The following is a 24,028-nucleotide window of genomic DNA, read 5'->3' as shown; positions in this document are numbered from 1 at the left end:
TCATAGGACCGATCGGGCGAAATCCAAGTCTTAGTATGAAAAACCTTTTTTTTTATAGTAAGTACGGGGTCTCCGAAAGTAGAGTATGCTCGACTGTAGCAACGCGAGCGAAACGAACAGTTGGCGGAGCCCCTTAGTTTTCCTTATAATTTAAGAAAAAATGTTTTTATATATGAAAGAAATTCAACAAATAAATTTATATATTTTACTATATGCCTGCATTAATGACAAAGTCAAAATGTCAAATGCAATTGCAAAAATTTCTGATATCCCACAAAATAACCTTTATACGAGGTAAAAGTCTAGTGACGAAAGCAATTTCTAACCCCAATATTTCTGATATCCAATTTTGTATCGAACAAAATTCAGTTTAATATAAGCATTTTAAATAAAAATATAAATTAATAAAGAAAAAAAAAAAACGAAAATTGACATTCGGCACTGCGCAAAAAATAATTTTTATACACAAAGAAGCTCACACTTTTTGTGCACAGTGCACAATGCATATTCTAACAGTTTGGATGAAATATCTCAAAAAACAAAAAACTTTTTCATACTAAAAGTTGATTTTTGACCGATCGGTCCTATGACAGCTATATGATATAGTCGCCAGATTTGAACGAACTTCGGCCAGGATAGACAAAACCAGGTAAAATGCATATTCTATCAGTTTGGTTAAGATATCTCAAGAATTAAAAAACGTTTTTATACTCAGACTTAATTTTTGATTGAGCGTCTCCATTGCAGCTATATGATATAGTGGACCGATTTTAACAAAATTTGGTCAGGTTGTATAATACCAGCCCAGATGCATATTCTATCAGCTTGGTTCTGATATCTTAACAAACAAAAATCTTTTTCATACTAAAGTTCATTTACGATGTATCGTTTCTATGGCAGGTCTATGCCCATTAGCTGCCCTATGCTCTCTTTCAGTGGGCTCAGGATATAAAAGAAAAAAAAATATTTTAAAAATTAAAACCTTTTATTTTAATTTATAACTGCGAGTATAATATTGTTTTTAACAAGCAAATAAATAAGAATTGTACATAAGAAAAAACAAAAAAACAAAATTAACAAGCTTCAATAGAGAGTGCACAACTACCAGATATTTTGCTCCTAGCCATTAGATACTCTAACACTAGGCTACAGCCAAAAAACTACTGGGAGCAAACCCAGCTAATGGGTCCGTTTGGGTCTTTTGGTAAAAATTTATTTATTTTTTTTTTTATTTCTTATCAAAAATACGCGTTGATTGTTATGTCGATCACATAAATCCGACAACTGGCTCAAAAGATAACTAAGTTTGAAATTTTAGGTGGTCTTTCCCAAATGAGATGAAATCGCAAAAATAGGCTTAGATTTGATGATAAGAATTTATGTCCTTTCGAAAATGTAGAAATGTTTGCTTTACGACTTTTTGAAAATACGCTAGCGTATTTACGCTAAGTCCCGCTAAAATTGGCACCCCCACAAATTCCAAACCATGGAAGCTTCAGATATGATCTATATATAAATTTTGTTTGTATAAATTCTTCTTAAAATTAGAATTTCAAGCCTTAGTACGAAAGACTTTTTTTTTGTTTTTTGAGATATCTTAACCAAGCCGACAGATAATGCATTTATATTTGTTGTATACATAGTTCCCAAATTTTATTCAATTCGATTCAATATATCATATGGCTGTCATTGGAAAAATCAGTCGATAATGTAATGCAGCGCTCTGCAAGGGTGTAAAACCTTCGGCGTACCGAACGGCTTCTAAATGCCTGAGCCCATGATATCCTATTGTTGAATGCGTACTGATCTTCTTGTTTTGACGAAAAAAAAAACCTTATTATTAGTTTTAGTTTAAAAAAGTTTTTATACTAAAACTTTATTTTCGTCCGATCGGTCCTATGCAAGCTATATGATACAGTGGAGCGATTTTAACCAACTTCGGTCAGAATGTATTAGACCAACTTTAATGCAAATTCTATGAGTTTGGTAACGTTATCTCATGGAACAAAAAAGTTTTTCATACAAAAACTTAAGTTTCGCCCGATCGGTCCTAAAGTAGCTATATGATATAGTTGACCGATTTGAACCAACTTCGGTCAGGATTTATAAGTCCCACTTAAATGCAAATTCTATGAGTTTGGTTACGATATCTCTTTAAACAAAAAAGTTTTTCTTACTAAAATTTAATTTTCGCCCGATTGGTCCTATTGCAGCTATATGATAAAGTAGACCGATTTAAACCAACTTCGGTCAGGATGTATGAGACCAACTCAAATCCAAATTCTATGAGTTTGGTTACGATATCTCATAAAACAAAAAAGTTTTTCGTACTAAAACTTGATTTCGCCCGATCGGTCCTATGGCAGCTATATGATTTAGTGGACCGATTTGAAACAACTTCGGCCAGGACGTAGAACAGTAATTTAATGCGTATTCAATTAGTTTGGTTAAGATATCCCAAATAACAAACAAAATTTGCATACTTAAGCTTGATTTTCGACAGATCGGTTCTATGGGAGCTATATGATATAGTAGACCGATCCAAAAAAAGAAACAAACTTGGTCTGCCTGCAATATAGAGGAATCTATACACTAAGTTTGGTGTCACTGCTTTTAAATTGTTCCTATAATTTGGATATGAAATTTTCTTTATCGATTTTTTGGGCGGCATAAGGGGCGTGGCCGAATTCTGAAACAAACTTGATCTGCTTGCAATATAGAGGAACCTACATACCAAGTTTGGTGTTTCTAGCTCTTATAGTCTCTGAGCTCTAGGTGTTCATACAGACGTCAGAATGCAGGACAGACGGACATTGCTATATCGACTCGGCTATTGATTGCGCAAAAAGGTCACGATTCTTTATACCCAAAAATAGCTAAAAAAAAACTTTTATGAGCGGTGCCGAATTCACTTTTGGAGCTGTCCTTATACCAACTTAATGCGGGTCGAAAATGTAAAGGTCGGCTACTTGATCTAATATCTCCTCACTTGGCTCTGGCCAAAAATTTGGACATATTAGCAAAAAATCTAAAAGTGAAGCTATCCTCTTGAAATTTTGTAACAAATATTACTTATAAATATTTAACAAGATTTTTGGAAAAACAATTTTGTTAATTGGGCCACGCCTTTACTTCCCTTCCCACAAAAGTAATATTCCACGGATCACAACTTCTTTGGTTAGATTTTTGGTAAAAATATATACTAACAATAACAGTGGACAACAACAACACAACACATATAAAGTTACTTTTGAAAAAAGATATATATTTTTAATACCTCAAGAATATTTATCCATATAAAACTTATTTTACTTTTAACAGTGTTGCCTACTTATCAGCTTTTTAAAGTCACCACATTGGGCGCCAAGTTTCACATTACGATTTGTGAAAAATCAGCTGACTTTGCAGAGCTGCCACAAAAAACCCGAAAAAAAATATTTTTAATCTAACTGAAGTATCTACTTTTAATAAATGAAGCCATTTTTTGATTATGCTACCATGAAATCTTGGACTTTATGCCGCCTAAGCCGAAAAATCGCCCATAGTGCAGCGGTTAAACATCGCTGTTCCCAAAATGCAGATTTTTAGCTCCGTACAAAAAAAAAATATATGTGTACTAGAGCCTATTAGACTCGTGACAAAATATGGTACACTACTTTGAACACATTTATCTCCGAGACTATAAGAGCTTGAGCAACCTAATTTAATAACAATACTCCTAGAATGTTGACATATATCAAGTTGTTTTTAAATATTGGACACGCCCACGTAAATGATATAAAATCGAATAACTAAAGCAGTTTTCAAGCTGCAGCCTTAAGACTTGGCTCAGAGAATGGGGGGACGAGTCCTGACGTGTGCTGAAAATTTAATCGAGATCGGTTAATATTTGAGAAAGTAGAAAGTAAAGAGAAGAAAGATCTTCAAAAAAAAATCCTCTTTACGAGCTAAAAGTCTAGATGACCCAAAATTTCTGATATCCGATTTTGTAACGAACAATATACAATTTAATAAATAAATTATATAAATATTATAAATATAAATAAAACAAGTGGGAAAGGCTATAGTCAAGATTCCGATTATGTTCTATAATCGTTACTTATTTCAATATATATATAAGTACTTTAAAGAAATTATTTGGATTTCTTTGAAAACATTAGTTCGCCATAACTGCCATTCTACTTGTCCGATCTTGATGCGATTCAGTGGGATAATAAATAATAATAATAAATAACAGTAATCATCATAAAAAACGTATAAACTAAAAAATTGTGGGTGTGGTAGTTTTTCGCGATTTGTGGGAGCGGAAGGGCGTGGCTTAAATTTGAAACAAACGTGATCTGCGTAGAGATATACTCTAAATCTGTGAGCCAAATTTTTTTACTCTACCTCTTATAGTCTCTGAGATCCTTGTGTTTACACAGTCGGGCAGTTTTTCGCGATTTGCGGAGGTGGAACGGGCCGAAACAAAAATTTAAAACAAACTGGACCTGCTCCAACGCCTTTGTGATCTGCGTGTGAAAGTTTGGTATCTGTATTTCCTTTAATCTTTGAGATCAAGGCGCTCACACGGACGGACAGACGGATAGACACACATGGCTTTATCGACTCGGATGTTGATGCTGATCAAGAATATATATACTTTACTAGGGGGCTCCGCAATGTGAGCAAAAAGGGTGAGCTTCTTTGTACATAAAAATTACTTTTTGCGCAGTGCCGAATGCCAATTTTCGCTTTTTTTTATATTAATTTATATTTTTATTTAAAATTTTAAGATTAAACTGAATTTTGTTCGTCACAAAATTGGATATCAGAAGTTTTGGGGCTAGAAATTGCTTTCGTCACTAGACTTTTACCTCGTTAAGAGGTTTTCTTGTGGGATATCAGAAATTTTTGCAAACGCTTTTGCTTTTGACATTGTAACTTTATCATTAATGCAGGCAAATAGTAAAATATAAAAATTTAGTTGTTGAACGTATTTCATATTTTAAAAAAATTTTTTCTTTAATTATAAAAAAAACTAGTGGGCTGCCCCCTGCTCGCTTTGCTCGCGTTGCTACAGCCGAGCATACTCTACTGTCGGAGACCTCGTACTTACTATAAAAAAAAAAGTTTTTCATACTAAGACTTGGATTTCGCCGATCGGTCCTATGACAGCTATATGATATAGTGGTTCCGATTAGAACCAACTTTGGTCAGGATATATAAGTCTAAATTAAATGCATGTTCTATTAGTTTGGTTACGATATCTAGTAAAACAAAAAAGTTTTTCATACTAAGACTTAATATTGGACCGATCGGTCCTATAACAGCTATATGATATAGTGGTCCGATTTGAACCAACTTTGGTCAGGATATATAAAACCAAGTTTAATGCATATTGTATCAGTTTGGTTGAGATATCTCATAAAACCAAAAAGTTTTTCGTACTAAAACGGGATTTTCGACCGATAGAAAAATGTGTTTATTCACTTAACAGGTAATATCTTCCAAACCCCTCAACCAAAATTGATGTTTCATATACCAAAAAACGCAAAATTGTACGTATTACAACATATTAAAATTTAATAGAAATCGTTAAAAAACTTTAATTCACCTGTAAAATGTTACCTGAGTACTTTAGAAATAAAGTTTAAAGGTACGCATAAGAGCCCTCAATCACACCTTTCCAATGATATATAGAACATAGCTTTTATGGTTTGGAAACTGTTGAGGTTTCAATTTTAGCGGGATTTAGCGTTTTCCCGCTAAACTAGCGGTTTTTTCAAAAAGTCGTAGAACAAAAATTTCTAGATTTTCGAAAAGGAATAAATCCCCATCATTACATTTAAGCTTCTTTAGCGCTTTGATGCAAACAGACAAACAGACAAACAAACTGACTTTTTATTTCATTTTGAGAAGTCCACTAAAATTTTCAAATTTATCTTTTGAACCAGTTATCGGATTTGGGTGATTGAGGTATCAATCGACGCGTATTTTTAAGTAGAATTTTTAAAAAATAAAAAAGTTTACCAAAAAACCCCAACGGCCCCATAAGCTGCAACCATCTAAATTATTCCCCTCCCACTTACACCCCCGTATCTCATGACCCAGGTTGGTTAGAAAAAGTTTTAGTACGCCATTTTGTAAGTTAGAACTAAACCTTTCGATCAGTATATAACTTGATCTGATCGGACAGTCATAGCAAATTTTCCAACTTAGCTGTATATATTGTTAGTCTCCTTTCGCACCCTTCGTGATGCTTTCGTCACTAACGCGAACTGCCGTCCGCAGTGATTTGATTAAGTTGTCGATTACAATTCGCTCAAAATCCTGGATATATCTACTTTGTGAAAATGAAGTTCAAATCTTTTACATTGCCGTCTTCTGTTTCTAATGGAAGTATGAAATGAACTGGTCAGGTGGCAGCCGATCTATTTGTGGAGTACTACCAGACTACTTATTCGTCCTCTAACTTTCTATCCAATGCACCCTATTCTTTTTTTTACAAAAGTATAACTGCATTTTTGGTCCTGTCATCACAGAAAGTTCGTTAGTTAACGAACTCAGTTTAATCAAGCCTAGTTTTTAGCATTGTTCTGATGGAGTGCCAGTATGTGTACCTGTGTATCGTTCCGCTACCCTATGTTTACGGTTATTTTCAATATTGAAATTGTCCGTAAGCTCTGGTTCTTTTCCATTCCGTTGTAAGCAATCATCTATAACACTAGGGAACAGCCCAAATCAGAACTGAACCAAACCCACTATTTTGGATAGATACAGGGCCCCATACCCCAAAAAACATTTTATTTCTATGGCAGAGTTTTTTTTTGAATGCCAAAGCCGATAGACAAAAACTTTACTATTTCTGAAAGCTAATCATCCATCCACAGTCTTAAATTTAAAACACTAGTTTAGCATGAAAAACTTTTTTATTTTTTTTCATGAAACTTTCAGGACTGATAAATTTGAGGTCGCTTAATCCGAAAAAGTCCTTTTTTTTTTTGTTGCTCCTTGTCAGGATAATCGGCAAGACCATTTTTTCGGCTGTTACCATATAGTAACACTGGGAATAACAACGTACAGTTTTTTTTAATACCACAAACTACGAATAAGCAAAGCTTTATCCAACAGGGGGGCTCCTCCTTGAGATATGAAGTGTTTAGTTGTGCGCTCGTTTGCTAAAGAGACATTCAGAGAACTTGAAATATAAAAATTATGAATGGATAATTTCAAACATGAATTAAAAATGAGAAATGTAATTGAAATACCTACATAATAAATTTGAATTTTATCATTAATAAACATTATCTACGTAATCTACAAAGAGTGTTTTCATCCACGGCTCGCATACTACATATATATGACCAAATTTGGCCCAAATCGGTGCATTATAAAATTTAGCTGTCATAGGAACAATCGGGGTCAAATTCACCTTTAGTATGGAAAACTGTTTTGTTTTCTGAAATATCTCAACTAAACTCACAGGATATGCATCAATCAACTTTTTATCGGTTAGAGACAACAAATTACTCTTAGAATATCATATTAAAATTAATCTAATGATAATATCTTGTCTAAAAATGATGTTTTAGGAATTTCCTATTGCTTGTTACCATATGGTAACGCTGGGAATATTCGGGTTAAGTTATCTGTACCAAACTTACAAATAATAAACCTCGTATCGTCATTTACAACCTGTCCAAATTTGGTTGGAATCGGACCATTATAACATATCCATAGCTGCCATGGGACTAATCTATCGAGAATCAACTAATACTTAAAATATGTTTGTTTGTTTCCTAATAATTTAGCCGTCTCTCCATAGGTTTTAATAAGCCATATCTTAAACGACGCTCAATTAATGCAGGTATGCAACAAGAGGTTAAGCCGCAGTTCAGAATTTTTTTTCGAGTTTTCCTCGAATTTTAAAGTAAAAAAAGCTCAACAATTTCTTAATTCAAAAATTTATAGCTGTAAAACTACTGGTTTAACTCTTAGACTGTGCATAAATAAATTACAGATATATTCATAAGCTTTCAGGAAAACTAAAGCTGTATTCTATCGGTTTTGGCGTTCTCAAGTAATGATGACAAAAGTGGGCTCACCTCTAAAAATAAAGGCAAGAAAATCAAAACAATTTTTAAAAAATTCTAAAAAAAAAAACTTTGCTATAGAAAACAAAAAAATGTTGTTTGTTTTATGGGGCCCCATATCTATCAAAGAAATTGGGTATGGTTCAATTCAGCAGTGTAATTTCAATTCCCAAACATGGTTCCAAGCTCGACTTTAAAAACTATTGGGGTATTTCCAAATTATCCGTAATGCCGAAGGTGTTTGAGAAACTGATAACATCTCAATAAGAATACTTTTGTAGTTCTATTATTTCATCTTTTCAACATTGTCTTGTGAAATCGAGGTCTTCCTGCAGGAAAAAGTTATGTAGTGCCAAAAAACGAATAGTGCTAGATCTAGTATAAAGGCAACTAGTACAAGGAAAAGTAGTTTAGTAAATAATGATAAGGCCAGTTAGACTGCTTGTAACCGGACAAGATTTGGGTGTGATAATCTACCTTAAAAAAAATGAGATAAGAACTTGACTGGTTACAGAGGACTAAAGTTGTGTGAGTTAAAAACAATCCCAAATCAGAACTCCTATCAACAATCCCCTAAAACTGTCTTAAAAGTAGTTCAAGTGAGATGAAAATTTAAACTGGTTGCAATGGAATTAGATTTGTGTGAGTTAAAAAATACAAAAACCATAAATTCTTTCAGCTGTCCCACTGAAACTGTGCTAAGAGTAGTTAAAATGAGATGAGAGTTTAACTGGTTACTCAGGACTAGATTTGTGTGGGTTAACAAACATCCCAAACCGGAACTCTTGTCAGTTGTCATTCTAAAACTGTCTTTAAAGTAGTTGAAATGATATGACAATTTAACTGGGTGTAATGCAACCAGTACCGGGTTGATTAGAAATGCCAGTATGGCAACTAGTAATAAAAAGGGAGCAAATATTTCTGTAATCAACTAGTTAAAAAACAGTTAGTTCCGATCTAAAATATTTTCAATTAGTTAACTCAAAGAAAATAGACCGAAAAATATCAAGCACATTTGGTTATGATTCGTGACCGAACTGATCTTATTTTTTGGTTGACAAAACAACTACATTTGTTTTCAAACTGTGACCCCATTGTCTCGATACATAAAATTCGATTCATGAAGCATAATAGGCGTTAGATATTTAACAACATTACAATGACATATAAAACGAATGATGCTATTATGGCTCTCTGGGTAGAGTCACCGCTTCAGTTTCGGAGAGCCCAGGTTCGTTTCCTACTGTGGTCAAGAACACTTTTTAAGTTTAATTATAAAAATATGTAAGTACATTGCAATTTAAATTATTATAATTAAATTATTTATAATTCTTACATTATTCGCTATTATTTCATTTAAGACGCTATCTCTGTTTAATTGGAACTTGCTTGCAAGCTCATAAGAAACTTTATTTTTTATTTTTTGAATGAATATTGAATATTTCGTTCTTAGAACTTAATATGTTCCTGAATTATTCCCATTCGTTCGTAAAAAAAAAGACCTATAGGACCAAACTGTGTCACGCTGTTTTTAACTACGTTTGGGAACGATTTTCGACCGTTTCGACAGGATTTTTTTCTGAGTGTTCCGATCTATTATATATTTAAATAGATCCGATGTATAATATATTCAACTTGTACAATTTTGGGTAATTCTTCAAAATAAAGAAATTATAAAGAAAATTTTTATGTATTGTATTCCAAGGGAAAAATTTAAATAATGTACTTTAAAAGATGCTAACACAGCTCAGAATTATCAAAATCATTGCATTAATACAATCAGTTGAAAAAAATATTAAGCAACGAGTTTTTAAGCATAATGGATGCAAGAAATGAAAAGAGTTTGCTTAATGTTCCTGGAGCCCAAGTTGTCACCATCATTTAACAAATTTTTCTGTAATCAAACTTTTTTTAATTTTAAAATCTAACACTTTTTAAAAGCTTTAAAGAGGAGAGTGCGTTTTTCAACATTACTTAAAAATCACTCAGCCGATCTTAAAGAGCATTATACTTTCACAAACTTATATACATCTTTAAAATAAGATTATTCGGGCCTGTTCCGAATTCCGAAAACGAGTGGAATTGCCGCAAATCGTATTGATTGCTGATCCGAACTCCGCCAAGAATTGTCCTTTTCAAAACGTGTGCTGTTGAGCTAGTGGAATCAAAAATAAATGCTTCATAAAGCATTAAAATAATTCCCTAAAACAATCAACTGAAAATTCAAATAACCTTGAACATTTTTAGAACCGTTTAACATCACTACTTCAACTGTTTTGAGTTGAAGTATATTTTGAAAGAATTTTTTTATGAACATCTATAAAATGTTGCATACAAAAAAAAATCGAGCGGCAATGACTAAACCGATCTGTTCTAAATTCCACTTTACTTTTTGTGATCGAAACAAAGTCTCGCAATCGAAAGCTGCTAGAGTAACTTCAATTGATAAATAATATTCGAACAACGAAATTTTAGTCTAATTTAGCTTCTATGAGCTATTTTTAACGTAAAATATTTAAAATTAATTTTCAAAAATAGTTTTATGTAATTCTGATCAAATTTAAGAGAAAAATTAAAGATTGAATGTTTTTATTTTTAATTCATGACAACTCTGGTTCATGTCGATATGCACAAGCCAGACAATCAGCTGGTGACAAAAAAAATGTAGTGCAAAAATTAAAGCAACCAATAACCATAATTGCCGGCATTTTGCAGAATTAAATTAGCAATTTATATTATTTTAGCAATTGCTTCCTCTTCATTGGCTAAAACAACTGATACGGTCGATGACTTCGAAAATTAAAACAAGTCCATTTCGGTCGGAATTGGGAACAGCAAATAGTAAAACGTTCGTTTTCATTTCGTTTTTACTTTTTGAAAACGTTCGGTATTCGGAACAGGCCTGATTAATAATTTTTTTTCTTCTTTCTGTGCTTACATAATTGTATTAATTAAGTTTCTGGTAGATATTGGACATTAAAATCTATGGTGGAGAATCGGCTGGGCATATTTGCAAACCTGCCCAACGTGAATTGAGGGATTTGTTTGGAAGTATTATAATCAGGCTTCATTAAAAATTCAAAAATATTTCGAGGACGGCAAAATGCATCTGGCTATAAGCCGTAATAACACCACTGCAGTTTAAGTGATGTTTTGTGAATTTTATTTTAAGTGATTCATAAACATGCCTTCAATTGGAAAACAAAATTAAACTTGCTAGTTAAAAAAAAAATTGTAGAATGCAAATATGGCAAGTTTTTTTTATCCACTAGAAAACTCCGCCACCGACTCGATTCAATCGCTGTGATGCAGTTGAGCCCAGGTGAACAACATAGTTTTTTTTCGACCCCATACTTAAAAAAACTACAGGGGTCTATTAAATTTGTTTTAAAAAAATGTGTGTAACAGGCAGAAGTATATATATTCTTGATCAGCATCAATAGCCGAGTGGATATAGCAATGTCCGTCGGTCCTGACGTCCTGACGTCTGTATGAGACACCAAACTTTGTATGTAGGTTTCTCTATATAGCAAGCAGATCAAGTTTGTTTCAGAATTCGGCCACGCCCTTTTTGCCGCCCAAAAAAAGACATAGAAAAATGCTTATCAAAATTATAGGAACAATTTAAAAGCTACAGACACCAAACTTGGTATGTAGGTTCCTCTATATTGCAGGCAGATCAAGTTTGTTTCAAAATTCGGCCGCGCCCCCTTTACCACCCATAAATCGACATAGAAAATTTCATATTCAAATTATAAGAACAATTTAAAAACTAGAGACACCAAACTTGGTATGTAGGTTCCTCTATATTGCAAGCAGATCAAGTTTGTTTCAGAATTCGGCCACGCCCCTTTAGCCGCCCAAAAGTCGACATAGAACATTTCATATCCAGATTATAGGAACAATTTAAAAGCTAGAGACACCAAACTTGGTATGTAGGTTCCTCTATATTGCAAGCAGATTAAGTTTTTTTCAGAATTTGGTCACGCCCTTTTTGCCGCCCAAAAATCGACATAGAAAATTGCACATCCAAATTATAGGAACAATTTAAAAGGTAGAGACACCAAACTTGGTATGTAGGTTCCTCTATATTGCAGGCAGATCAAGTTTGTTTCGTTTTTGGATCGGACAACTATATCATAAAGCTCCCATAGGACCGATCTGTCGAAAATCAATCTTTAGTATGCAAATTCTTCTTTGTTCTTTGAGATATCGTAACCAAACTAATAGAGTTTGCATTTAAGTTGGACTTACACATTATGATCGAAATTGGTGCAAATCGGTATGAACATTTGGGGTCCGCCCACTGCTCGCTTCGCTCACCTACCCCCTGGATACCCTGAGCCCAGGTACTCTTTTTATAAAAGTTTATTTTCGACCAATTGTTCCTAAGGCAGCTATACGATATATGGAGCCGATTTGAACCAAATCTGGTCAGAATGTTCAAAACCAACATTAATGCATATTCTATCAGTTTGGTTCGGATGTCTTAAAAAAAAGAAACTTTTCATACTAAACCTTGATTTTCTACCGATCGGTTCTATGACAACTATATGATATAGTCGACCGATTTGAATGAACTTCAGCTATGATGGACAAAACCAAGTTAAGTACATATTCTATCAGTTTGATTAAGATATCTCAAAAAACAAAAAACTTTTTTTTACTAAGAATTCATTTTCGATTAAGCGTCTCTTTTGCAGCTATATGATATAGTGGACCGATTTTAACCAAATTTGGTCAGGTTGTATAATACCAGCCCAGATGCATATTCTTTTAGTTTGGTTTTGATATCTCAATAAACAAAAATCTTTTCCATACTAAAACTTCACTTACGATATATCGTTCATATGGCAGCTATATGATTTAGTTAACCGATTTTAACCAAATTTTGTCAGAAAGTATAATACCAGCCCAGATGCATATTCTATTAGTTTGGTTCTGAACCTACATACCAAGTTCGAAGTCTCTAGCTTTTATGGTTTCTGAGATCGACACGTTTAAACAGACGGATATTGCTCCATCGACCCGGCTGTTGATCCTGATCAAGAATATATATACTTTGGGGGGTCTGCCACGCCCCCTTCTGCCTGTTACATACACTCTGCCAAACACACTTTACCCTTTTTTGCCCATTTTCAATGGGCTCAGGGCATAAAAACATTTTTGTTTTATGAGATATCGTAACCAAACTCATAAAATTTTCATATAAGTTGGTCTTATACATTCTGACCGAAGTTGGATTAAATCGCTTCGCTGTATCATATAGATTCCATAGAACCGATCGGGCGAAAGTCAAGTTTTAGTATGAAAACTTTTTCTTTTATGAGATACGTAGCTAAAACCGATACTATTTGCATTTAATTTGGTCTTATGTAGCCGAGAAAACTAAATATTTTTTAATTTTTTCCAGTCTTAGCTTTTGCCATAGTAAGTACGGGGTCTCCGACAGTTGAGTATGCTCGACTGTAGCACCGCTAGCGAAGCGTTTTTTGTTAAGAAAGTTGTTGAAAAAACCATGGAGGTTTGTTAAATCGAGTCGGATGAGCTGAAGGTATGCAGGCATCAAAACACGAGTTCTAACTCTTATAGAAAAGTTTAGTGGCGATGTTCATATAACATGTGATAGGAAAAAGTAATTTACAGCCTATTTTTGGTTAAAACTGTGGTACAGACACACAATTCGGACCGGTCAATTCGGCTTAGAAGCTCGTTCAACTCGAAAATATGACTTATGAAAAAAGTTCGTTACTGATGTGTTAAGAACAATCGTTAACCCCTAAGTTGAATATGAGAATGATTCCGTTCCGGATCAGAATCAAAACATAAATGAAGCTGCCGAATTCGAGAATTTAGAAAGTGAATAATTGAGCAAACAAATATGTCAAGAAAACCGTTCATAAAGTGATGTTGAGTGATTGGGATTGAGGAATTTGCCTCTTCATTAACCCTTTATAACCTAAGATCGTCTACAGACGGTCATCACAAAAATGCAATTTTATCTGAATCTAAACGGTTTTGCGGTCAAACCGTCAAATATAATTTTCGAAAAATTCATCACTAATTGATAGATGCAAGTTTGAATGCACTCAGTTAAGTATTTTGAGAGCCACAGCGTTTCGCTTCTCAATTTTTGTAAAAGCAGGTTCAAAAATTTCTTAAGATTTTTGTGTCTGCTAAAAAAAAAAAAAAAAAAAAATAGTACTTTACAGCAGTAGAGTCTGCGATAAGGGCAAAAAATTTTCTTTGAAAGTAATATGGGATCCGAGGAATTTGATAAGAAAGGCGAAGATCCATCCCCGCTGCACTGCCAACTACCAGCTTTGCCGTTGGTAAGAAAGCAGTTCAACCAGTGAAAAGTGTGAAATTCGATCAAATAAACCAAATTTTTGAATGGTGATCAAAAAACTGTGAAAAAGTAAGATTCCACATACATTTTTTTCTCAATAGCAAAACCAACTGCTTCAAAAACTAAAATATATATGTATAATTAATTTTCATTATTTTATTTCTGTTTTGGATAAAGAATTGTGCATTAACTTTAATTAAAAACGTTTATTAGATTTAAATAAAATTTAAATTTTTTCGCCTAGCCCACTAAGACCGTCTACCGACTGTCATTCAACTTTTTCACCTGGCGCTTTCAGGTGAACTTTTTTCGACAAACCAACATTAAATTCGTGTTGTTGAAGCAAAAATCATGCTAGAACCAAAATTCTCAGATAAATATTCTTCGTATTTTGATTCCAGAGGCTTAAGGGTTATATGATCAAGTTGTTCTGGGTAAGTTAAAGTCGCCAAGAACTATTAAATGATATTTATCAAAAATAAAGGAAAACAGATTAGGTGGTATTACGCAGTGCATTGTGCGCATAAAGGGTGAGCTTCTTTGTACATAAAAATTACTTTTTACGCAGTGCCGAATGCCAATTTTCGTTTTATTTTTACTTGCTCATATTTTTATTTACAATTTGTACATTAAACTAAATTTTGTTCGTCACAAAATCGGATATCAGAAGTGTTGCTTTCGTCACTAGACTTTTACCTCGAGTAGAGGCTTTTTTTTGTGGGATATCAGAAATTTTTGCATTTGCTATTGCTTTTGACATTGTAATTTATCATTAATGCAGGCAGATAGTAAAATATATAAATTTAGTTGTTGAATTTCTTTCGTATTAAGAAAAAAATTTTTCTTTAAATATAAAGAAATTTAGGCGGCTCCGGCCCCTGCTCGCTTCGCTCGCGTTGCTACAGTCGAGCATACTCTACTGTCAGAGACCCCGTACTTACTATGAAAAAAAGGCTTGGATTTCGCCCGATCGGTCCTATGACAGCTATATGATGTAGTGGTTCGATTAGAACTTTGGTCAATTTTGGTCAGGATCTATTTGGTTTGGTTACGATATCTCGTAAAACAAAAAAGTTTTTCATTCTAAGACTTAAAGGCTATTTCCACGACCACTCACATATGCCCTATTTGCTTAGATTTGAATGTGTCAGATTTTTGGCTTTCACGACCAAATGTGAAACTTTTAAAACATTTTCTATTCACCCGATATAAATCAGCAGTTCGATTTCTGTGCAAAAATTATAAAAAGCTGAAAATAAGAACATTTTCATTTTTATTTTGCAAATATAATTCGCGCAAATTTTGTGCTAATTTATAAATTGAACAAAACAGCTGGTTAAAGTGATAATGTCTTTTCTTCACGAGCTTATCGATAAACATCGCGTGTTCGATAAAAAAAAATAAAACTGAAATTCGCCGGGGCGAATGGCAAAAATCTTCACATTCATAATGAATGAGCCACAATGATCATTCGGATTTTGTACTGATGGTGATGAAAATGGTGTCGAATGAGCCAAATGTGCTGACGTGGAAATAGGCTATTAATATTGGACCGATCAGTCCTATGACAGCTATATGATATAGTGGTCCGATTTGAACCAACTTTCGTCAGGATATATAAAACAAAGTTAAATGCATATTGTATTATTTGGGTTTAGATTTCATAAAACAAAAAAGTTTTTCACACTAAAACTTGATTTTTGCCCGATTGGTCCTATGACAGCTATATGATATAGTGGTCCAATATGAATCAACTTTGGTCAGAATATATAACACCAAGTTAATGCATATTGTATCAGTTGGGTTGGAATATCTAATTAAACCAAAAAGTTTTTCGTACTTAAAAATGTATATTCAGTTAACAGGTAATATCTTCCAAGCCCCTCAGCCAAATTTATTATTGCGTACTACAAAAAAAAATATAATAACAATCGGTAAAGCCGTACTTTAAAAAAATAGTTTAAAGGTACGCCTAAAAGCCCTCAAACACAAATTTCCAATGATATATAGCAAATATCTGTAGCTTTTATGGTTTGTTGAGGTTTCAATTTTAGCTGGATTTATAGTTTTCCCGCTAAACTAGCGGTTTTTTCAAAAGGTCGTAGATTTCGTTCACATGAGACACTTCGTTGAGCAGAATTTTCCCAAAATGTCTTTTGCGCTTGCATGTTTTTCGTGCGTGCCTCAGTTGTTTGTTTTCTCCCTTCCTCCTTAACGCTTTGCCCGCCATGAGAAATAGACGCAACAACAAAAGCCTAACGCAACAATAATTAAAAAGACACTTTAGGCTTCCGCCTTGTTCGTTTTGCTCAGTGGCTGATGCTCAGTGGCTGATGCTCAGTTGCTGAGCGTCAAACGACAGTGTTCTCTTTGAACTGTTTTCGTGAGAGAGCAACGTGTGTCTCTCTCGCCGAACAGCATAAAACAGAAGACACAAGAGAAACAAAAAGTGTTTCGCTCAGAGTTTTCGCGACCGTTTAGTTTTTTTCTGTCTTTTTGGTGGACATATTTTGGGAGCTCTGATAAAAACTTATTCTGATTTAACATGAAGTTATTTTGCCATTTCTCCATTGATTTTGAATAATAATATCCCAAACGATTTGTGATGGATGTATTATATTGTTTTATAAAACTGCTTATATGCTTTTCTTTCAGTTGCATGCACTGCGGCGATTAATGCAGGGAAGTCCTGACCATCCAAAAGCGCCGTTGGGTAACAATTATCGACCGCCACAGCCGCTTCTGCATCGACCAATTCGAACAAACATTGACTTCAAGACGAAAAGAACAAGCGGCAAGTCCGCCTGTCCCACCATGCACCACGAGGTCTACTACAAAGGTGAGTTGATATGGTCAGTTAATCAGTTGATATGGACCCCTGTACGGCATGTTCACTTGACCATTGCAGCTTTTCATGTTTGTCTTGCAAAGAGATTGAACAGCTCTTAACTTAAGAATTCGTCCACAAGCTGTTTACACACTCACTCCATTAAAAATTGGCGCACCACGTTATAGCGGTTTTGTGTAAAATTATGTTTTTATGAAAATAATACTCTCCGATTGTAGATGTCTTGATTAAATTTAGAACATCTCTGTCGTTTTGCTACAGATGGTAAAAAAAATCACACAGACAACGTTCTGGTAAACCCCAATTCATAAATAGAAATTGATAAATTGGTAAATCGCAAGTCGTAATCGTAATCGCTTGCAATCGATGTAGAGTGTATCAAGAGTAGCCACAAACTACAACTTTGCTCAGCCTGCATTCTGGCAGCACCCATTTTCCTCTGCCACTCCCTCCCTCTCACGAAACACATTCGAGCCAGCCAAAGGCTGCTACAGTGCGCGCGAAATTTGAAATAAAAGACAATGTCTAATTTTATGAGATTTTTAAAGTGGAAAATGTAAAGTTTTTTTTTACAATGATAATAAGCAGCTACTTATTACATATATGAGTGAGAAATCGGAAATATAAGTAATTAAAATTATTGCTTTGCAGCTTTCAGTGCTCGGCAAAGATGCAAATGTAGTGCTGCAAAATGATCGCTTTTTCTCTCATGCAATTTCATGCATTGCTATCAGCTTCTGCCCGACTATATTGAAAATTGTGACGTCATAAGGAATTTTCCATGCAAAAATACATACTTATATATTAACACAATTATATTTTAATCAAATTGTATTTTTGTATATACATAAATTATACATTAACATTTTCATTACATGATATCGATAATATTTTTGCTTATCGCTCGATTCTTATTTGGTACCAAAAAAAAAAAATGGGTACTACTTCGTACTGTCTTTGTGCGCGCCTTGCATTCAAACGTATACATGCTGTCTCGCTCGCACGTTCGATTTGCCATGCAAATGTAATTATTGAAGTAAATGTAATTCCAAAATAACTTCTCTGTTTATGGGTCAATCGCTTTGAAATTTTCAACTGATTGTTCAGTTAGGGAGTGCTATGTAAAAAATTGCGCCTGTAAATCATTTTGTGCAATTTGTGGGATAAGGGGGCGTGTTATTAAAAATTGGAAACAAACTTGACCTGCGTATGGTATTCACAAGCCTGCACTCCAAATTTGAAGTCTCTGGCACTTATAGTATCTGAGATCGACGCGTTCAAACAGACGGACAGACAGACGGACAGGGCTAGGTCGACTCGGCTGTTGATCCTGATCAAGAATGTATATACTTTATGGGGTCTGCCACCCCTCCTTCTGCCTGTTACATGCATTCTGCCAAACACATTATACCCTTTTTTGCCCATTTTCAATGGGCTCAGGGTATAAAAAATGCGCTGAACTGCGCCAACAACAGCTATGTGATATAGTGGTCCGATTTGAACCAACTTTGGTCAGGAAATATAAGACCAAGTTAAATGCATATTGTATCAGTTTGGTTGAGATATCTCATAAAACCAAAAAAATTTTCGTACTAAAACGTGATTTTCGACAGATAGAAAAATGTATATATTCAGCAAACAGGTAATATCTTCCGAACCCCCCAGCCAAAAAAAAACCCCTCATATACCAAAAAACGCAAAATTGTACGTACTACAACATACTCAACATACTCAAAAATTGTTTGTACTAAAACGTGATTTTTGATCGATCGTTCCTATGACAGCTATATAATATAGAGGACAGATTCAAACCAAAATTGGTGAAGATGTAAAGGACAACATAGAATACACAATTTTTTAGTTTGGTTAAAATATCTTGGAAAATAAAAAAGTTTTTGGAGGTATGTCAATCAAACTCATAAATTGTGTATCTTTAATTGCCCATTACATCCCAACCAAATTTGGTAGAAATCGGACCACTATATCATATAGCTCTTACAGGAACGATCAATACGAAGGTCGATAAGCAACCTTTAGTATGAAAACCTTTTTTTAAGTTATCTGTACCAAACCAAACTTCGTATTGCCCTATACAACCTGTCCATACATGTCAACAAAATGTAATACATTTTTTCGACTTTTCCTAGAGTTTTAAACAACAAAAATCTAAAAAAAAAAGCAAAACAAAAAATCATAATTTTCTTAGTTCGAAAATTTATGTCTCTTAAACTACTAGTTTAAGTCTTAGACTTTGTTTAAATAAATATGAGATATATTCATTAGCATGCAATAAAAATAAAATTTTTGAAAGTCGGCTTAGACATTCTCAAGTAATAAAGAAAAAAAAAAAGGTTTTTAAAAAATTAAAATAAAAACTCACCATAAAAACAAAACTAGTCGGCCGGTGCTACAGTCGAGCAGACTCGACTGTCGGAGACCCCGTAATTACTATGGCAAAAACTAACAGTGGAGAAAATTAAAAAACATTTTGTTAACTTCAATGCATATTCTATCATATTGGTTACAATGTCTCATAGAACATTGTAGATTTTCATACTAAGACTTGACTTTCGCACGATCGGTCCTATGACAGCTATATGATATATGATATATATAAACAAAAAAGTTTTTCATACTAAGACTTAATTTTCACCCGATCGGTCCTATGACAGCTATATGATATAGCTGACCGATTAGAACCAACTTCGGTAAGGATGTATAAGACTAACTTAAATGCATATTCTATAGGTTTGGTCACAATATCTCATATAACTAAAAAGTTTTTCATACTAAGATTTCATTTTCGCCCGATCGGTCCTATGACAGCTATATGATATAGTGCTCCGATTTGAACCAACTTTGGACAGGAAATATAAAGCCAAGTTTTATTTATATTCTATCAGTTTGGTTACGATATCTCATAAAACAAAAAAGTTTTTTATGCTAAGACTTAATATTCACCCGATCGGTCCTATGACAGCTATATGTTATAGTGGACAGATTTGAGCCAACTTCGGTAAGGATGTATAAGACTGACTTAAATGCATATTCTATAAGTTTGGTTACGATATCTCATAAAACTAAAAAGTTTTTCATACTAAGACTTGATTTTCGCCCGATCGGTCCTATGACAGCTATATGATATAGTGGTCCGATTTGAACCAACTTTAAACAGGATATATAAAATTAAATCATATGTTTATTGTATCAGTTTGGTTACGATATCTCATAAAACAAAAAAGTTCTTCATGCTAAAACTTGATTTTCTACCGATTTTTCCTATGGGCGCTATATGATATAGTGGTCCGATGCAAAAAAGAAACAATGATATCCAATTTTGTGACGAACAAAATTGAGTTTAATATAAAAATTTTAAATAAAAATATAAATTAAAAAAAAAAGCGAATATTGGCATTGTGCACTGTGAGCAAAAAAGGTGAGCTTCTTTGTACATAAAAATTACTTTTTGCGCAGTGAAACTGTTGAGGTTTCAATTTTAGCGAGATTTAGCGTTTTCCCGCTAAACTAGCTGTTTTTTCAAGAAGTCGTAGAAAAAACATTTCTAGATTTTCGAAAAGGAATTTATCCTAATCATCACATCAAAGCTTTTTTAGCGCTTTGATACAAACAGACAAACCGACAAACCGACAAACAGACAAACAGACAAACAGACAAACAAACAAACTGACTTTTTATTTAAAATTTTTTTATTTTTTTTTATTTTTTTTTACTTTGCCTTTATTTGTTGAATCTTCTCCAAGGGAGACTTACAATAAGTTTATCAAATCTTATATTTAAAGCTTAACTTACAGTTATGTTGACTTAATATGATCAACGGTGCCCCAAGGGCTTATTGCTGGGCTGGAAGGTCGTTTCGTTTAAGGCGGGTTCGACTGCAAACCCGAGTTAACCGTTGAGCAAGAGGATTTGGGTGCAAAGATAGCTTATTGTTGTAGCTCGCCTTTTGTCTTGCTATCTCATCTTTGACGTATATAACGTTTAAATATCTATGAATGTTCTCGTTTCGAACATACCATGGTGCCCCAGTGATAGTCCTCAAGATTTGTGATTGTGCTCGCTGGATGATATCAATATTGCTACTGCACGCGTTTCCCCAAAGCTGCGAGCCGTAGGTCCACACCGGTTTTATGGTGGAATTGTAGAGTAGAACCTTGTAGTCTAAGCTGAGAGGAGATCGGGGATTCAAAAGCCAATAGAGGTTGTTGGCTTTCAGTTTAATCTGCGTTTTTTTTGCTTCAAGGTGCCGACGCCAGGTGAGCCGCCTATCAAGATGAACGCCAATGTACGTTACTTCTTTGGCTTGTGGGAGTTGCGTATTAGACAGTGCTAACGGAGGACATGTTTGCATGTTGAGAGTAAACGTGATGTGTTTACACTTTTGTTTATTTATTTTAACACGCCAGTCGGCTAGCCAATTCTCTACTACTGCCAATTGTTCAGCTAGACGTGCTGTTGCTTTAATGGGGCATCTGGAACGACTAAGAATTGCGGTGTCGTCGGCAAACGTAGATGTTGTTAGCCGCTCGTTTATGGGGATGTCCGCTGTGTAAATTACGTATAATGTTGGTCCCAATACACTTCCCTGGGGAACTCCAGCTTCTATAATATGATCATCAGATGTAGTAGTGTTGCATCTCACTGCGAAGACCCTATTGTAGAGGTACGACTCGAGAATCTTATGAGTGTACACTATGAGCGTCGATTTGATTTTATGCATGAGACCTTCAAGCCACACTCGGTCGAAGGCCTAAGAGACGTCGAGTAATATTGCACTGCAGTATTCCCGATGTTCGTAAGCTGTACGTATTTCTGATTTTATTCGGTCAACTTGTTTGGTAGTTCCATGCTTTTCTCGGAAGCCAAATTGATGTGTTGGGATTTTGTTGTGAGTTCTCAGATGAGGAATTATGCGCGTCAAGAGGCATTTTTCAAAAAGCTTAGACAAGCACGGTAGTAGGCTTATTGGTCTATACAATGATGGTATTGTATGATCTTTTCCAGGTTTGGGAATCATTATAATGACCGATTTCTTCATTTTTTTGGGAAGTAGCCGAGTGTTGTAATCGCGTTGAAAAGTTCACAGATGAGGGAAATAGCACAGTTTGGAAGTTCAATGATCATTTTTTGAGTTATTAGATCGCAGCCTGGAGCTTTCTTTGGTTTCATCTGTTCTTTTATGACTTTTGCAATTTCATGTGGACAAAATTCAGGTGGTTCAGGTTCGCCAGGACTATGAGATGCACAGGATGATAGTAAAAACGAATTTGTTGCGGGATTTAGTTGGAATACATTACGTAGGTGAGCAGCGAATGTGTTAGCTCTGTCTTTGTCGCTACTGGACCAGCAGCCTGAGGAGTTTCTTATAGGCGTTACCGTTTCGATCGGCGCACTTAGCGTAGGGTAAGTCCTCCACAAAGGATGCTTGGTACTGGTTGGTGATAATTGCTCTATGTAGCGGCGTTGGGCATCTGCTTCTTCATGCTTTAGAGCTTTGCTGAGTCTGCGTGAAGCAGCTTTAAAGCGTTGTTTTGTAGATGGCGACCGGTGAGACTGCCATTCACGTCGCGATCGTCGCTTTTCCAGAACAAGTTGTTCTATTTGAAGATTAGTTTTACGTTTATTGGTCTGCACATGCGCGCGTTGTGGAGTAGAGATCTTAGCTGCTGCAACAAGTACAGATTCTAATAAGTCAGCAGAGCAGTCGATGACCGCTTCGATGTTGAACTGCGGAGCAAGATCGAGGTAAGAGCTAACGTATTTCTTGTACTTGAGCCAGTTGGTTCTGTGTTTTGTGAGTCTATTAGAATATTCCACATATTCCGGGGATTGGAGTAGATTTAATAACACGGGGGAGTGGTCGGATGAAAGATCCGAAAGTGCTACGGCGCTTATCAGATTGCGTGGGATGTTTTTTGTCACAGCAAAATCTATTATGTCTGGTTGTTTGTTGGGGTCTGCTGGCCAGTATGTAGGACTACCCGGGGAAACATAGTTGAGTTTGTTGCTTGGTTTTATGATTGCGTTGTATAGCTGCCTTCCTTTTGCGGTCACAAGGCGAGAGCCCCAGTGCGGGTGTTTCGCATTATAGTCTCCTGCTGCTATAAATCGCTGTCCCAGTGAATTGTAGAATTGCATGAATTGATCTTCAGAGATTGTAAAGCGGGGAGGACAGTATACAGCGGCAATAGTAAGATTGCTGATGTCCGATTGTACAATTATAGATGTGGCTTGTAGATAGTTTGCCGCAAACCTTTTGTGGAATTCTTGTTTGATGCGGTTTTTTATTAGAATTATTTATCCTTTGAACCAGCTGTCGGATTTGGGTCATCAAGGTATCAATCGACGCGTATTTTTGATAAAAATTTTAAATAAAAAAAACTTAGCTGTATATATTGTTAGTCGCCTTTCGCACCAAGTCTTAGTATGAAAATTTTTTTTTTTCTTAGTAAGTACGGGGTCTCTGACTGTAGAGTATGCTCGACTGTAACAATGCGAGCGAAGCTAGCAGGGGACGGAGGCCCCTAGTTTTCTTTATAATTATAAGCCTGTCTCCAGCAGGCTCGGAAATATATATATTCCTGTCAAACTTCATATAAAAAAAAGGAAAAAAATGCTGCGGTTTTTTTTTATGAAGTTTGACAGGATTTTTTATTTCCGGGTCTGCTGGAGACAGGCCTTAAAGAACAAATTTTTTTTAAATATGAAAGAAATTTTATGTACAAAAAAGATCACCCT

General features: G+C 34.8%; 1 protein-coding gene and 1 long non-coding RNA gene across 2 annotated transcripts in view; both read left to right on the top strand.

The window, feature by feature from the left end:
- Positions 1-24,028, top strand: part of LOC117794010 (carbonic anhydrase-related protein 10) — a 132,787-nt gene that overhangs the window by 106,793 nt on the left and 1,966 nt on the right. Inside the window, exon 6 of the mRNA XM_034634473.1 lies at positions 17,080-17,263. Within this exon, the coding sequence (XP_034490364.1) occupies positions 17,080-17,263 (184 nt within the window). The remainder of the gene's footprint in view (positions 1-17,079; positions 17,264-24,028) is intronic.
- LOC117792607 lies at positions 22,724-23,214 on the top strand. Its single transcript, XR_004618189.1, has 2 exons — positions 22,724-22,797; positions 22,828-23,214. It is a non-coding gene; the product is annotated as an uncharacterized LOC117792607 (long non-coding RNA).

The sequence above is a fragment of the Drosophila innubila genome, chromosome X (genome assembly GCF_004354385.1).
Source record: "Drosophila innubila isolate TH190305 chromosome X, UK_Dinn_1.0, whole genome shotgun sequence".
NCBI classification, from domain to species: Eukaryota; Metazoa; Arthropoda; class Insecta; order Diptera; family Drosophilidae; genus Drosophila; species Drosophila innubila.
The sequence above is the reverse complement of the archived record's forward strand: the minus strand, read 5'-3'. Positions and strand labels throughout refer to the sequence as shown.